Here is a 17419-nt window from a genome sequence, read left to right as displayed (position 1 = left end):
ACGCCACTGCACTCCAGCCTGGGTGACAGAGCGAGCATCCGTCTCAAAAAAAAAAAATTAGCTGAGCATGGTTGTACATGCCTATCTACAGTCCCCAACTATTCAAGAGGCTGAGGTGGGAGGATCAATGGAGCCTAGGAGGTGGAGGATACAGTGAGCTGTGATCCCACCACCTCACTACAGATTGGGCAACAGAGTGAGACTTTATCTGAAAAAACAAACAAACAAAAGCAGCAGCACTGCAGGTAGAGTAATTCTTTACTTTTTTTTTTTTTTTTCCTGAGACGGAGTCTCGCTCTGTCACCAGGCTGGAGCGCAGTGGCTCTGTCTCGGCTTACCGCAACCTCTGCCTCCCAGGTTCAATCAATTCTGCCCCAGCCTCCCGAGTAGCTGGGACACCATGTCCAGCTAATTTTTGTATTTTTAGTAGAGATGGGGTTTCACCATGTTGGCCAGGATGGTCTCAATCTCTTGACCTCACGATCCGCCCACCTCGGCCTCCCAAAGTGCTGAGATTACAGGTGTGAGCCACTGCGCCCAGCCAAGCAGCTCTTTACTTTTACACAAGTCTAGAAGGATCTATCCTGCTTTAGAAGCAAGGTGATGGCACTTGGGCCTGAGATGTGCCATGAGAAACCAAGCCTAGGTTTCTTCCAAGCATAATACCAGATGGGAGGGCCAGGCGTGGTGGCTTACTCCTGTAATCCCAACACTCTGGGGGGCCAAAGCAGAGGGATTGTTTGAGCTCAAGAGTTTAAGACCAGCCTAGGCAATATAGTGAGACCTTGTATCTACTGAAAATAAAAAATAATAATAATAAATGGAAAAAAACCAAAAGGCCAGATGGAAACATCTTCTCAATATAAATAACATCTCTTCTTTCATAGGCAAAAACCACCACCATTACTTCAAATTTGCTTCTGTGCACTATTCTACCTATTGCTCTCTTCCCTGCATCTTTTAAATGCTAGTTCCCTGGGCACGGTGGCTCACACTTGTAATCCCAGCACTTTGGGAGGCCAAGGCAGGAAGATCACTTGAGGTCAGGAATTTGAGACCAGCCTCACCAACATAGTGAAACCCTGTCTCTACTAAAAATACAAAAAAATTAGGCCAGGTGTGGTGGTGCATGCCTGTAATCTCAGCTAGTCAGGAGGCTGAGGCAGGAGAATCGCTTGAACCAGGGAGGCAGAGGTTGCAGTGAGTTGAGATTGCGCCACTGCACTCCAGCCTAGGTGACAGAATGAGACTCTGTCTCAAAAAAATAAAAATTCTTTTAAATGCTAGTCCCCTCCTGCTTGATCTGTTTCCCCTTTCTCCACACTCCCCACCCCCACCCCAAAAAAATGAAAAAAAAAAACAAAACACAGAACATTGCTCACCAGACAGAATGGCTGCAGGGAAGAAGACGCCCTACATTTTCTATCATAGCAGTAACAAACCTTGGGTGTCACCAACCATATCATCTGTTCACCAACCAATGCATGTCCAGAGGAGTCACACTACTTAGATAAGAATGGATGGTTCTAACGTTTAAAGAATTCCGCCACTATGAGAAAGGCACTGAGCTGGAACCCACATAGGAGGATCAGATCATTGTCCCTGGCACTGAAGTGCCCCTCAGGAAAGGTAGAGGCCAAAGCACAGGAAAAGTGAATGGGTAAAATAATACAAAAGATGTCACAAGTTGTTAACAAGTTGAGGGCTTTGGGGTCACAGTGTCCAGAGGTGTCTGGTGCAGCTCCAGAGAATTTAAGCCAGACTTCCAGGAACCTGGGGGCGACACAGTGTTGCTTTCTGCATGGCTGGGTGTGAATTCTGCTCCTACCATTAACTAGTGTGACATCAGTGTCACGTTGATGATATTTCATCAACTTTACACCACCGCTCCCTTGCAGGAAAAATGAGCCCAAACATCCACTTCAAGGGATGTTGGGATGCAGAAGTGAAAATAGTGGCTGTTTAGTATATACCTGGATCTGTCTCTTGTACAATACATGTCATCTATCAGGACCCATCTTGTTTCAAATATCGCCTGAGAACGTCCTGCTGAGATTCTGTCCCATACCCAGACTGAAAGTTCTACCGTCTATCCTGAACCTCTCCTTGCTGCCACCCTGTTCCACGCTCCAGGTACAGGCAAATCCCAGGCTGTCGGGAGCACCTCTCCTCCTCCTCACACCTCAGCCTGACCACACGACGCCCCCAGCTGGGTCCGGACGCCTTCCCTCCCCATCAGCAGCGCTCCTTGTGATCCCTGTGCCTGCTCCTGGGGCCCTGGCGCCCACCCTGCCTCTCACCTGATGTAGGGGAGGAAGGGGTTGACGTGCCCGGAGAGCACAGCGACCACGTAGGAGATGATGAAGGCAGCTGACGACCAGGTCACCAAGAGGAAGGGGACGAAAGCCATCCCCCTCAGGAAGCACAGCATCGCGCCGCCGCCGCCAACGGAGTGCTGCGCCCAGCCAGGCCAGGTGCCGGGTTGCTCCGGGCTGCCTGGAGGCGGCGGCCGGGCGCGGACGGTCACGGACGGTGGGAGGGGAAGCTCCGCGACGGCCGGGGCAGGCCCAGCCCCGGAGGGAGGGGAAGCGCGAGGAGCGGAGCGAGGTGGCGGGCGGCGAGGCTGCCGGGCCAGAGTGGGTGGGGCGCGGGCGGCCCGGGCTTGTTGCGAAACGAGTGAAGTCACAAAGCTGCCCGGCAGGGTCGGAGGCGCGCTGCGACCTCCCAGCGGACGCGACGCCGGAGCCGCCGGAGGGGACGCGGGGGTCGGGTTCCTTTCGCTTTTGGTTCGGACTCTCGGCTGGGGCTGGGTTGGGCGCGGGCGGGCGGCCTGGGGTCACCGGCTGGGACGCCCGCTCTGGCCTTCCCACCCTGGCTTTACCGCGCTGGTTCTTGCGCAACTCTGGAGAAAAGGATTTATTTCTCCCAACCCCTCCCTCCCGGGGGATTTCCGGAGTGCCGGGCCTCGCACCCCGAGGGCACCCTCTCCGAGGTCCCGCCGCCGGCGCTTCGCGGCAGAGAGAGTGTCCACCGCGTGGTGACACCCACGCCATCCGGTCGCGCTACTGCTGCGGGGGTCGGGCAGAAGTGTTCTGTGAGGTTCGCCAGGCCACGGGGCGCAGATGTGGCTCCCACCTCAATGGTGAACACCCGAAAACCCAGACAGCGTGGGAACGGGTTGGGTGGAGAGTAGGCGGGTGGGGTGCGGGGCGTGCGGGTGGGACTGCGCTCCCACGGAGCCGGGAGGCCCATTGTGCTGCTTTCCAGCAGAGCGCAACTGGAGAATATTTCCTGGAAATAAGATTTCCTAGGCCGAGCACCGTAAATAGCCATCACTGGGAGGCATTCAAAAGCCATCACTCCTGGAATGCCATGTCTTTGGGAGGCCGAGATGCGAGGATCGCTTGAGCCCAAGAACTAGAGATCAGCCTGGGTAACATACGGAAACCTCCATGCTACAAAAAAAAAAGAAAGAGAAAAGAAAAAAAAAATTCCGGTTCCAGATACTCAGGAGACTGAGTTGGGAGGATCACTTGAGCCTTGGGGGTCGAGGCTGCAGTGAGCCTTTATCACACCACTTCACTCAGCCTGGGTGACAGAGCAAGAACTTTTCTTAAAAAAAAAAAAAAATTCTCTTTCTCCCCTCAGGGTTCTGGAGTAGCCCAGACTTGGAGCCTTGGCCTAAGATGATTAATGGTGACTTGATACGTTTCAAACCCTGTGAAAGGGATTTGTGTTCTGGAGGCACTTATAAGCACATAATTTTGATAATTTAGGGAGTCTGAGCCCAACATTTGTGGCCGAAATTGTTGGGTCGTTGGTGACCAAAGGTAATTTAATAGACCACATAATAGGTTCCTTTCAGCAATATACACATTTCATGGGTGCCATGCTAGGCTGCAAAGATGAAATAGTAATAGTAACCTCAGGACTAGGACACTGATCGATCAAAATAACAAAATTAGACCGGACGTAGTGGCTCATGCCTGTAATCCTAGCACTTTGGGAGCCCGAGGTGGGTGGATCACCTGAGGTCAGGAGTTCAAGACCAGCCTGGCCAACATGGCGAAACCCACATCTCTACTAAAAATACAAAAGATTAGCCAGGCACCATGGCTCTCGCCTGTAATCCCAGCTACTCAGGAGGCTTCAGCAGGAGAATCGCTTGAACCTGGGAGGTGGAGGTTTTCTCAGTGAGCTGAGATCACACCACTGCACTTTAGCCTGGGTGACAGAGCGAGACTCTCTCAAAAATACAAAAAAAAAAAAAAAAAAAAAATTATGTTATGTGGTCTATTAAATGGAGAGGAGAGGATTTTAAAAAGTAAAGTAGAGACATGCCCAGAGCTGAGGGCCAGGGGCCCGGGCTCAGATGAAGGACCAGGGAGATTTTCTGACAGATGACCTCAGACTTTTCAAAAGGAAATAATTATTAACCAGGCAAAGAAAAATGAGATTAGCATTCCAAGCCCAGAAAACAACTGGAGGAAATGCATACACAGAGCTTGCTTCCCTGGGACTATGAAAGCACTTAAATAAGTGTGAGGCAGCAAATGGAGAGAGGAACAAAGAGGCCAGGTCACCAAAGTCCTGCTGAGAATCTAGGATTATTTTTGGTATTAAGGAGAAACTAGGAACATGGGCAGACTAGTATTTCAAGAGATCACTGTGGCTGTGGAGTGAGTACCCACCATACAAAACAAAGCAGAAAATTTAAAATAAGGCTTTTTAAAAATCACAAAAGCTGGCCAGGCATGGTAGCTCACAGTTCTATAATCCCAACGCTTTGGGAGGCCAAAGCCAGGACAATATAGTGAGACCCGCCCCCATATCTACAAAAAATTTAAAAATTAGCTGGGTGTGGTGGTGCATAACCTACGGTTCCAGCTACACAAGAGACTTAGGTGGGAGGATCACTTGAGCCCGGAGTTCAAGGCTACAGTGAGCTATGATCACACCACTGAACTCCAGCCTGGACCACAGATTGAGACTCTATTTCAAAAACAAATAAATAGAAATTTTAAAATGATCAGGTGCAGTGTAATCCCAGCACTTTGGGAGGTTGAGACAGGCACATGACCTGAGGTCAGGAGTTCGAGACCAGCCTGGCCAATATGGTGAAGCCCCGCCTCTACTGAAAATACAAAAATTAGCTGGGCATGGTGGTGCGCGCCTGTAATCCCAGCTACTTGGAAAGCTAAGGCATGAGAATCGCTTGAACCTGGGAGGCAGAGATTGCAGTTGAGCTGAGATTGCAGCCACTGAACTCCAGCCTGGTCAATACAGCGAGACCCTGTCTTAAGAAAAAAAAAAAATGGCCGGGCTCTGTGGCTCACACCTGTAATTCCAGCACTTTGAGAGGGAGAGGCAGGCAGATCATGAGGTCAGGAGTTTAAGACCAACCTGGTCAACATGGTGAAACCCCGTCACTGCTAAAAAATATAAAAATTAGCCAGGCGTGGTGATGGGCGCCTGTAATCCCAGCTACTCAGGAGGCTGAGGCAGGACAATTGCTTGAACACGGGAGGCAGAGGTTGCAGTGAGCAGAGACCGTGCCATTGCACTCCAGCCTGGGCGACAGAGACTCTGTCTTTAAATAAATAAATAAAATTTAAAAATAAAAAAATCATAAAAGCTAGCAATCATGGTTTCACTGTAATCTCTACCTAGGTTTCTATGTTCTGAAAATCACTCTGTTCCTTCCCTTTATTCCTTTCTTGCCCTGCTACTGATTCATCAGATTAAAAAAAAAAAAAACCTCTCCCTAAGCAAAGACATTATAATATCAAAGAGAATTCACCTGATCATCTTACCCTTCTGCTGCTTATATAATTCCCTGAATTAAGCAATTCAATTGGCCAATCATTTTTAACACAAATATAAGAACTGTCTGGCCGGGCGTGGTGGCTCACACCTGTAATCCCAGCACTTTGGGAGGCCGAGGTAAGTGGATCATGAGGTCAGGAGATCAAGACGATCCTGGCTCACATGGTGAAATCCCGTCTCTACTAAAAATGCAAAAAATTAGCTGGGGGTGGTGGCAGGCGTCCATAGTCCCAGCTACTCAGGAGGCTGAGGCAGGAGAATGGCCTGAACCCAGGAAGTAGAGCTTGCAGTGAGCCGAGATCGCACCACTGCACTCCAGCCTGGGCAACAAAGAGCAAAACTCAGTCTCAAAAAAAAAGAGTTGTCTGACTATAGAGCTAACGAGAATTTGTCGCTTAAGATGAAAATGTATACACGAGAGCATAGTACCAATCTGAGGCAGAGGGAGTCATGGCAGGCCATGCATTTAGAAAGTTCCTTCCACTCTTTGACCAAGTACTGGTTGAAGGGAGTGCTGCTGAAAGGGTAACCAAAGCAGGCATTATGCTTCCAGAAAAATCTCAAGGAAAAGTATTGCAAGCAAGAGTAGTCGCTGTTGGATTGAGTTCTAAAGGAAAGGGTGGAGAGATTCAACCAGTTAGAGTGAAAGTTGGAGATAAAGTTCTTCTCCCGGAATATGGAGGCACCAAACTAGTTCTATATGACGAGGATTATTTCCTATTTAGAGATGGTGACATTCTTGGAAAGTACATAGACTGAAATAAGTCGCCATTGAAATGCCATCAACGTGAAGCTGCCCATTCCACTGAAGTTCTGAAATCTTTCTTCATGTAAATAATTTCCGTATTTCTCTTTTGTAATAAACTAATGATAACTAATGACATCCAGTGCCTCCAAAATTGTTTCCTTGTACTGATATAAACATTTCCAAATAAAAATATGTAAATGAGTAGAAAAAAGGGCATGTATACATGTATATTTAAAATAAATACACTATAAATGTAAAAGTTCTGGGTTTTTTTGTTTGTTTGTTTTTTGTTTGTTTTTTTTTTTTTCCTAGACAGAGTCTCACTCTGTCACCCAGGCTGGAGTGCAGTAGTGTGATCTTGGCTCTCTGCAACCTCTGCCTTCTGGGTTCAAGCAATCCTTGTGTCTCAGCCTCCCAAGTAGCTGGGACTACAGGCATGCACCACCATCCCCAGCTAATTTTGTTGTTGTTGTTGTTGTTTTGAGATGGAGTCTCACTCCTATTGTGCAGGCTGGAGTGCAGTGGCATGGTCTCTGCTCACTGCAACCTCCACCTCCCGGGTTCAAGCAATTCTCCTTCCTCAGCCTCCCGAGTAGCTGGGATTACAGGCATGCGCCACCACACCCAGCTAATTTTTGTATTTTTAGTAGAGACAGGGTTTCGCCATGTTGGCCAGGCTGGTCTTGAATTGCTGGCTTCAAGTGATCCACCTGCTTCGGCCTCCCAAAGTGCTGGGATTACAGGCGTGAGCCACTGCGCCTGGCCCTTGCCAGCACTTTGGGAGGTCAAGGTGAGTGGATCACCTGAGGTCAGGAGTTCAAGACCAGCCTGGATAACATGGTGAAACTCCATCTTTACTAAAAATAGAAAAATTAGCCGGGCATGGTCGTGTATGCATGTAATCTCAGCTACTCAGAGGCTAAGGCAGGAGAATCTCTCGAATCTGGGAGGAGGAGGTTGCAGTGAGCCAAGATCACACCACTGCACTCCAGCCTGGGTGACAGAGTGAGACTCTATTTCAAATAAATAAATGAATAAATAAAATAAAATATAAATAAATAAAATGCTACTCCAGTGAACACAAGATAACAAAGTAAAACAGCCTTATTGCTGATATATAGAAACCTTTAGTCTTGTAGATGGAAGATCAAATCTGCCTCTACATTCCCTTAAGCCAAAGCCTAATCCAGAGCAAGGCTCTACCTCTTAGTTCTGTGAAGGCCAAAAGAGGTGAAGAAGCTATGGAAGAAAATTTCGAATCTAGCAGAGGTTGGTTCATGAGATTTAAGGAAGGAAGCCATCTCTGTAACATAAAAGTACAAGGTGAAGCATCAAGTGCTAATACAGAAGCAGCAAATTACCCAGAAGATCTAGCTAAGATCACTGATAAAGGTGACTACACTAAACAGCAGAAATTCAATGTAGACGAAACAGCCTTCTATTGGAAGAAGATGCCACCTAGGACTTTCACAGGCAGAGATAAGTCAATGCTTGGCTTCGAAGCTTCCAAAGGCAAGCTCTTTTAGGGCCTAATGCAACCAGTCGGGGACTAAGTTGTAGCCAATGCTCATTTACCCTTCTAAAAATCCTAGAGCCCTTAAGAATTATGCTGGCCAGGCACGGTGGCTCACGCCTGTAATCCCAGCACTTTAGAAGGCTGAGGCAGGCGGAACACAGTCAGGAGATCGAGACCATCCTGGCTAACATAGTGAAATCCTGTCTCTACTAAAAATAAAAAATTAGCCTGGCGTGGTGGCATGCACCTGTAGTCCCAGCTACTTGGGAGGCTGAGGCAGGAGAATCCCTTGAACCTGGGAGGCGAAGGTTGCAGTGAGCTAAGATCCCACCACGCACTCCAGCCTGGGTGACAGAGCAAGACTCTGTCTCAAAAAATGAAGGGGTGGCCTGCCCCTCCACACCTGTGGGTGCTTCTCGCTAGGTGGAAACGAGAGACTTGAGAAAAGAAATAAAGACACAGAGACAAAGTATAGAGAGAGAAAAGCAGGGCCCCAGGGGGCCAGTGCTGTGCTTTCAGAGGACCCACACTGGCACTGGTCTCTGAGTTCCCTCAGTATTTACTGCCAAAAAGATAAGGGAGTAAATTAGCAGTAAGATGTTCCATTTTCCCAGGATCGGGCAGGAGACAGATGTTTTTCTTTTACTGAGATTTAAAGGAATGGTACTGACCTTCAACCACAAGCAGGCTTTAAACATTTGCCTAACAAAGCACATTCCTTACAGCCCAGAATCCTTTCAACTTTAATTAGCACAGCAATGTTTCTAGCAAGGACAAGATTGGGGGTAGAGTCACAGATTAACAGCATCTCAAATATAGAGCCGAATGAAGTCTCTTAAACTTACTTCTATCTATAATAACACAGCAACAGGCTAACCTATTTTTTCCCTTCCAAAAAAAAAAAACAAAACAAAAACAAAAACAAAAACAAAAAACAAAGAATTATGCTAAATCTGCAATAACACCTGGATGACAGCACATCTGTTTATAACATGATTTACTTAATATTTTAAGCCCATTTTTTAGACCTACTGCTCAGAAGATTTATTTCAAAATATTACTGCTCATTGACAATGCACCTAGTCATGCAAGAGCTCTGGTGGAGATGCACAAGGAAATTAATGTTGTTTTTATGCCTGCCAACACAACCATTCTGCAGCCCACGGATCAAGGAGTAATTTCAACTTATTTCTTTTTTTTTTTTTTTGAGACGGAATCTGGCTCTGTCGCCCAGGCTGGAGTACAGTGGCTGGATCTCAGCTCACTGCAAGCTCCACCTCCCGGGTTTACGCCATTCTCCCGCCTCAGCCTCCCGAGTAGCTGGGACTACAGGCGCCCGCCACCTCGCCCGGCTAGTTTTTTGTATTTTTTAGTAGAGACGGGGTTTCACCGTGTTAGCCAGGATGGTCTCGATCTCCTGACCTCGTGATCCACCCGTCTCGGCCTCCCAAAGTGCTGGGATTACATGCTTGAGCCACCGCGCCCGGCAACTTTTTTCTTTTTAAGAAAGGATCTTGCTCTGACACTCAGGCTGGAGTGCAATGGTGTGACTGTGGCTGACTGCAACCTCTGCCTACCAGGCTCAAGCTATCCTCCCTTAGCCTCTTAAGTAGCTAGGACTACAGGCATGTGCCACCATGCCCAACTAATTTTTAAAAATTTTTTGTAGATATGGGGTTTCTCCATGTTGCCCATGCTGGCCTTGAACTCCTGAGCTCAAGCAGTCTTCCTGCCTCAAAGTGCTGGGATTACAGGTGTGAGCCACCGTGCCCAGCCCCTAGCTTCCATAGATAGTGATTCCTCTGACGGATCTGGGCAAAGGATTCATCTTCTGGAAAGGATTCATCATTCTAGACTCCATTCAGAGCATTCATGATTCATGGGAGGAGGTCAAAATATTAATATTAACGGTTGTTTGAAAGAACTTGATTCCAGCCTTCATGGATGGCTTTGAGGGGTTGAAGACGTCAGTGAAGAAAGTAACTCCTCCATTGTGGAAATAGCAAAATAACTAAAATTAGAAGTGAAGCCTGAAGATGTGCCTGAATTGCAGCAATCTCATGATAAAAGGTAAACAGATAAGGAGTTACTTTTTTTTTGAGATGGAGTCTCACTTTGTCACCCAGGCTGGAGTACAGTATTGTGATTTCAGCTCACCACAACCTCTGCCTCCCCGGTTCAAGCAATTCTCCTGCTTCAGCCTCCCGAGTAGCTGGGATTACAGGCACACGCCACTGCACCCAGCTAATTTTTATATTTTTAGTAGAGATGGGGTTTCTCCATGTTGGCCAGACTAGTCTTGAACTCCTGACCTCATGTGATCTGCCTGTTCCGGCCTCCCAAAATGCTGGGATTACAGGTGTGAGCCATCGCGCCTGACCATACTTACTTCTTATGGATGAACAAAGAAAATGGTTTCTTGAGGTCTACTCCTGCTGAAGATGTTGTTGACATTGTTGAAATGACAACAAAGGATTAAGAATATTGCATAAACTTAATTGATAAAGAAGTAGTAGAGCTTGAGAGGATTAACTCCAATTTTTAAAGAAGTTGTGCTGTGGGTAACATGCTATCAGAGTTTCATGCTCCAGAGAAATCTTTTGTAGAAGGAACAGTCAATTTTCCCTGTCTTATTTTAAGAAATTTCCACAGCCACTCCACCCTTCAGCAACCACCACCCTGTTAAGTCAGCAGCCGTCAACATCAAGGCAAGGCCCTCCAACAGCAAAAAGATTATGACTTGCTGAAGGCTCAGATGATGATGAGCAATAAAGTATTTTTAAAAACACATATTTATCTGTTTTTTTTTTTCCATAGAGATGGAGACCTCACTATGTTGCCCAGGCTGGTCTTGAACTCCTGGCCTCAAGCCATACTTCTGCCTCAGCCTCCCAAAGTGCTGGGATAACAGGCGTGAGCCACCATGCCCCGCCAGCAATAAAAGTTGTTTGTTTGTTTGTTTGTTTTTGAGACAGAGTCTCGCTGTGTCACCCAGGCTGGAGTGCAGTGGCGCAACCTTGGCTCACTGCAACCTCTGCCTCCCGGGTTCAAGCGATTCTCCTGCCTCAGTCTCCTGAGTAGCTGGGACTACAGGTGCCCTCCACCATGCCTGGCTAATTTTTGTATTTTTAGTAGAGATGGGGTTTTATCATATTGGCCAGGCTGGTCTCGAACTCCTTTCCTTGTGATCCACCCGCCTTGGCCTCCCGAAGTGCTAGGATTACAGGCGTGAGCCACCTGCGCCCGGTCAATAAAGTTTTGTAAAAAATTATCTTTTAATTTTTTTTTTTTAAGGAGCCATGCTAATCTTCTCTGTATTGTTCCAATTTTAGTTTACGTGCTGCCAAAGCGAACACGATTTTTTTTTTTTTTTTTTTTTTTTTTGAGTCAAGGTCTCTCTGTCACCCAGGCTGGAATGCAGTGGTACAATTATGGTTCACTACAGCCTTGACCTCATGGTCTCAAGCAATCCTCCCACCTCAGCCTCCCAAGTAGCTGGGACCACAGGTGTGCACAACCATACCTAGCTGATTTTTTTATTTTTTGTAGAGATGAGGTTTCACTATGTTGTCCAAGCCGGTCTCAAACTCCTGAGCTCAAGTGATCTTTCTTCCTTGGCATCCCAAAGTGCTGGAATTACAGCCATGAGCCTCTGTGCCTGGCCATATTTTTAAATTAAGGTCTGTATGTGGTTTTTAAAGACATAATGCTATTGTGCACTTAATAGATTACAGTATAATGTAAATCTAAGTTCTATATGCACTGGAGAACAAAAAAAAAATCATGTGACTCTGAAACCGCCATTGCAAAATTATAACAGATAGTGAAAGAGATCTGACCTAACCAACTCCATCTTGCTTCTCACCTCCAAGCTGTCCTTGTTGATTCCTGGGCGTAGGCCGAACTAACTTTGGAAGGAACTTAGTTTATAGTCCATAGTTTGAAACAAAGACAATAACAGCCCTTTCCCGAAATAAACCACCTTCTTGCCTGGGGCCTACACTGCCTTTGTAGGACTAACAAATTACCCAAAAGATTAAAAATTATGGTTTAGGAGTCATGCAGCTGGAGGCTACAAGATTTGACCCTTCCTAAACTACTCCTAAGATCAATGGCTTGGCTGGGCGCGGGTGGCTCACACCTGTAATCCCAGCACTTTGGGAGGCTGAGGCGGGTGGATCACCTGAGGTCAGGAATTCAAGACCAGCCTGACCAACATGGCAAAAACCCTGTCTCTACTAAAAATACAAAATTAGCTGGGGGTGGTGGCACATGCCTGTAATCGCAGCTACTCGGGAGGCGGAGGCAGGATAATCAATTGAACCTGGGAGGCAGAGGTTGCGGTGAGCTGAGATCATGCCATTGCATTCTAGCCTGGGCTACGAGAGCAAAACTCCGTCTAAAAAAAACAGATCAATGTTTGAGATATTTTGCAGACCCTGCACTTGATGGATCAGCTGGCACCACCCAGACTGTAATAAAACTCCGGTCTCCTGTACAGCCGGCTCTGTCTAGGCACTTTCCACTCCTTGGAAAGTAAAGTTTATGACAGTAAGAAATGCAGAAGTCCTGGAAAACAATCTGGCTGGGTACATTTAGGATATATAAAAGTTATGCTTCTCCCCTTGGATTGATTTCCGACTTTGCCTCTGGCAAAGGAAGTAATGAAGAGAAATTATCTAGATGGAATATCTTTTGGAGAATGAAGTCATTCTGCCTTGGTGGCCAACATTTAATGAAAGGCTGTATGCTTCCTAATCTAAGTAATCCTCACCAGCACTCAAGTATTAGCCCCATTTCACAGGAGAGGAACTGAGGCTCTGGGTCGTGCAGCTAACGCATAGTGGTATGGAATTTGAATCCAGATCTGCGTGACTCCAAAGCCTGTAACCTTAACCATGGTGAGGAATGGCCTTGCTCTCCTAATTCTTCAAACTTCAGAATTACTGAAAGAAACTCCTTAAAATATATATGTAGCTCTCTCTTATTTTTGCTCTCTCTTATTTTTGCATTTTTGTGTATGTGTACATATATATGCATGGATATATTTATACAATTTGAGGAAATTATACAATCTTATATAACAACATAAACAATTCAGAAGCACTGGCAATTTCCTGCCAACAAGTCAACTTTCTCAATGTCTTGTTTCCAGCAGGGTGTGGTGGCACGTGGCTATGTTCGTAGCTCCTCAGGAGGCTAGGGCAAGAGGGTTGCTTGAGCCCAGGAGTCTGAGGCTGCAGTGCTTATGATCCTGCCCCTGCTCTCCAGCCTGGGCAACAGAGTGGGACATTGTCTGTAAAAGAAAAAAGAAAGAGAGAGAAAAGAAAGAAGAAGAAGAAGAAGAACATCTTATTTCTGTTTGGTTCTTATTTATAGAAATAATCAAAATCAAATTGTAGTTACAATTCTTTTTTTTTTTTTTGAGACGGAGTCTCACACTGTCCCCCAGGCTGGAGTGCAGTGGCGTGATCTTGGCTCACTGCAACCTCTACCACCTGGGTTCAAGCGATTCTCCTCCCTCAGCCTCCCAAATAGCTGGGATTACAGGTGCCTGCCACCACGCCTGGTTCATTTTTGTGGTTTTAGTAGAGACGGGGTTTCACCATCTTGGTCAGGCTGGTCTTGAATTTCTAACCTTGTGATCTGCCCGCCTTGGCCTCCCAAAGTCCTGGGATTGCAGGCGTGAGTCACCGCACCTGGCCCAATTATTTATCTCGATTATTTTTATGTATCAAATATTAAGTTGTTCTGGTCTTTGAGTTATTGCTTTTAATGACTTCATATCAGCCCATTAAGTTGCTGAACTATAATTTGCTTTACTACCCCGAATGCTGAACATTTATGTTTTTCCAGATATTTCTTCCTTTTGAAACAACACTTAACAGACATTTCAACTTTTTCTGTATTTCTTTTCCTTTTCCATGGGAGAGATTGCTCTACAAAAGGGAAGTATGAGCATTTTAAAATTCTGGAAATATTCTAAATCATTTGAATGTATTGTATTGATTTCCTTGCCTCCAAGAACATGAATGTTAATTTCATCATATATCACTTATTTTCTGGCTTTTTTCTTTTTTTGACAGAGTCTTGCTCTATCACCCAGGCTAGAGTGCAGTGGCCTGATCTTAGCTCACTGCAATCTCGACCTCTAGGGTTCAAGTGATTCTCCTGCCTCAGCCTCCTGAGTATCTGGGATTACAGGTGCACACCAACACGCCTGGCTAATTTTTGTATTCTTAGTAGCGATGGGGTTTCACCATGTTCCCTAGTGCTGGTCTCAAACTCACGGGCTCAAGGGATCCACCTGCCTTGGCCTCCCAAAATGTTGGGATTACAAGGATGAGCCACTGTGCCTGGCCCAAACTCCCTTTTAAAGCTAGTAATCCCTTATTTCATTAGTTATGAAGATCACTAGTTATCCAGTGCAGCATCCATTTTCCCTTCCTCCTTAGTAGTAGAACACTGATTCAGCAGAGGCATATTCTGCCCCAAACAAAAGCATTATATTTCAGAAAAAAATTTTTTTTTAAAAACTCAAACATTTAAAAAACAGAAAAAAAGCAACAAAAAAAGAAACAAAAAGACAAAACAAACACAAAAAAGGCATTAGATTTCTTGGTCTCCCTCACAGCTACAGGTGGCTGTGTGACTTCATTTTGGCCTGTCGTGTATAGTAAGATTTGTTATGCGATATTGTAAGAAGGTTGCTTCAGGGAAGCTGACTTGCAATGTGATGAAATGGCTGGACTCTAGCAGCCATATTAGAGTATGAAGTCACTGACCTTAAGAAGAAAAGCAGTAAGTGAGAATAGTGAAGAAAAAGATGGGTGCTATGGTTCCTTGCTGACATGGAGCTGCTAGGGTAGCCTGGATTGCCTAGCTCTGAACGTCTTTTATGTGAAAGAGAAATTTCCATCTTGCCTAAGCCACTGTTATTTGGGGAGTTCTCTTTTACATGCAACCACAGTAACATTTCCTGTATTAATTGATTTATCACATTATCACATTCTCTTTACGATGTCTCTAAACCTCAGGTACCCAGTTGTACAGTGGGCCATATTCCTAGAAAACTGGATATAAATTCATTCTTCTAAACAATACCATTTTTTTTTTGAAACAGGGTCTTACTCTGTCTCACAGGCTAGGGTGCAGTGATGTGATCAGAGATCACAGCAACTTCCATGTCCCAGGCAGGGACAGGGTCTTGCTATGTTGCCCAAGTTGATCTGGAACTCCTGGGCTCAAGCAATCTTCCAGCCTAGACCTCCCAAAGTGCTGGGATTATAGGCATGAGCCACCGCACACAGCCTCATGTTTACTTTTTTTTTTTTTTTTTGAGACAGAGTCTTGTTCTGTTGCCCAGGCTAGAGTACAATGGCCCAATCTTGGGTCACTGCAACCTCTGCCTCCCAAGTTCAAGCAATTCTCATGCCTCAGCCTCCTGAGTAGCTGAGATTACACGCACATATCATCACGACCGGCTAATTTTTTTATTTTTAGTAGAGATGGGGCTTCACCATGTTGGCCAGGCTGGTCTTGAACTCGTGACCTCAGGTGATCCACCCACCTCGGCCTCCCAAAGTGCTGAGATTACAGGCACTTGCCACTGCACCCAGCCTAACAGTACCATCTTTGACATACTGTCATGAACCCTCTTTAAATTACCTCACTGAGAGCGAGGCTGTAATGAGCTATGATGGTGCCACTGCACTCCAGTACAGGCGACAGAGAGAGACTCTGTCTCAGAAAAAAAAAAAAAAATTATCCCTTTTCTAAATCTGAATATGCGTAGGCTGTATTTGTTTTAAGAGGCCTGCCTATTCCTTCTACCAGATCAGAACAATCTGACAAATTCAAACTGCAGTCCTTTTGTTCCTCTTAAAGGGCATTGTGTTCATCCTTGGAGTTCCCATTTTAAGACATCACATTAAGTCATCTTTGACTGAATCCTAGACATTGTATTTGGAAAATTATTTTTTAGAAATAATTTAAAAAATAATGTTAGGTCTTTTTTTTTTTTTTTATCACCATTGGAGGTTATGATTTTAGGTCCTGAAGGATATTGCCTTCTCCAGAGGCACCTGGGACACTTGCTAGTTAACAGCAACTCAACCCCATTTTAGAACATGGGATTTTCTACACCACTTAGATATCTGGTTATTTCTTGTTCATCTTACTTTGGCCCCACAGCCCTGGCCTCCAAGGCTTATTCCTCTAGCCCCTACACCTATGAGTAGTTGAAAGTCCTGCTCTGTGGCCTCTCCCAACTAGCCCAGAGTTGGGCTCACTCCTCTGGATCTCTATGTACCAGGATCTTATTATTTGTTTTTTTGTTTGTTTGTTTGTTTGTTTTTTTTGAGACGGAGTCTCGCTGTCACCCAAGCTGGAGTACAGTGGCCGGATCTCAGCTCACTGCAAGCTCCGCCTCCCTGGTTCACGCCATTCTCCTGCCTCAGCCTCCCGAGTAGCTGGGACTACAGGCGCCGGCCACCACGCCCGGCTAGTTTTTGTATTTTTTAGTAGAGACAGGGTTTCACTGTGTTAGCCAGGATGGTCTCGATCTCCTGACCTCGTGATCCGCCCATCTCGGCCTCCCAAAGTGCTGGGATTACAGGCTTGAGCCACCATGCCCGGCCAGGATCTTATTATTTGGATAAATCTTTGATGTTTTTAAAAAAATGATTTCAGGGCCAGGAGCAGTGGTTCACGCTTGTAATCCCAGCACTTTGGGAGGCCGAGGCAGGCAGATCACCTGAGGTCGGGAGTTCAAGACCAGCCTGACCAACATGGAGAAACCCCATCTCTACTAAAAAATACAAAATTAGCCGGGTGTGGTGGTGCATGCCTGTAATCCCAGCTAATCAGGAGACTGAGACAGGAGAATCGCTTAAACTCGGGAGGCAGAGGTTTCAGTGAGCCGAGATTGCACCATTGTACTCCAGCTTGGGCAACAAGAGCGAAACTCTGTCTCAAAAAAAAAAAAAAAAAAAAAAAGATTTTAGCCTGGATGCAGGGGCTTACACCTGTAATCCCAGCACTTCGGGAGGCCAAGATGGGCAGATTGCTTGAGCTCAGGAGTTCGAGACCAGCCTGGACAACATGGCGAAACCCTGTCTTTACCAAAAATCCAAAAAAGAAAAAAAAAAAAAAAAAATTAGCTGAGTATGGTGGTGCACAGCTGTAGTCCCAGCTACTTGGGAGGCTGAGGTGGGAGGATTGCTTGAGCCTGGGAAGCAGAGTTTGCAGTCAGCCAAGATTGTGCCACTGCCAGCCCGGGCAACAGAATGTCACCCTGTCTCTAAAATAAAATAAAATAAAATAAAATA

At 46.0% G+C, this 17419-nt stretch overlaps 1 protein-coding gene and 2 pseudogenes across 1 annotated transcript in view; 1 reads left to right on the top strand and 2 right to left on the bottom strand.

The window, feature by feature from the left end:
• The window catches only part of DRAM1 (DNA damage regulated autophagy modulator 1), a 43323-nt gene extending 40436 nt beyond the window's left edge, over positions 1–2887 (bottom strand). The window contains exon 1 of the mRNA XM_023187568.1: positions 2301–2887. Within this exon, the coding sequence (XP_023043336.1) occupies positions 2301–2431 (131 nt within the window). The 5' untranslated portion in view covers positions 2432–2887. The remainder of the gene's footprint in view (positions 1–2300) is intronic.
• Positions 2888–6173: 3286 nt separating this feature from the next.
• On the top strand, positions 6174–6623 carry LOC111540120 (annotated as a pseudogene).
• Positions 6624–11352: 4729 nt separating this feature from the next.
• Positions 11353–11446, bottom strand: LOC113224892 (annotated as a pseudogene).
• Positions 11447–17419: the final 5973 nt, after the last annotated feature.

The sequence above is a fragment of the Piliocolobus tephrosceles genome, chromosome 10 (assembly GCF_002776525.5).
Source record: "Piliocolobus tephrosceles isolate RC106 chromosome 10, ASM277652v3, whole genome shotgun sequence".
Lineage (NCBI taxonomy): Eukaryota > Metazoa > Chordata > Mammalia > Primates > Cercopithecidae > Piliocolobus > Piliocolobus tephrosceles.
This window is presented reverse-complemented; position numbering and strand designations above follow the sequence as displayed.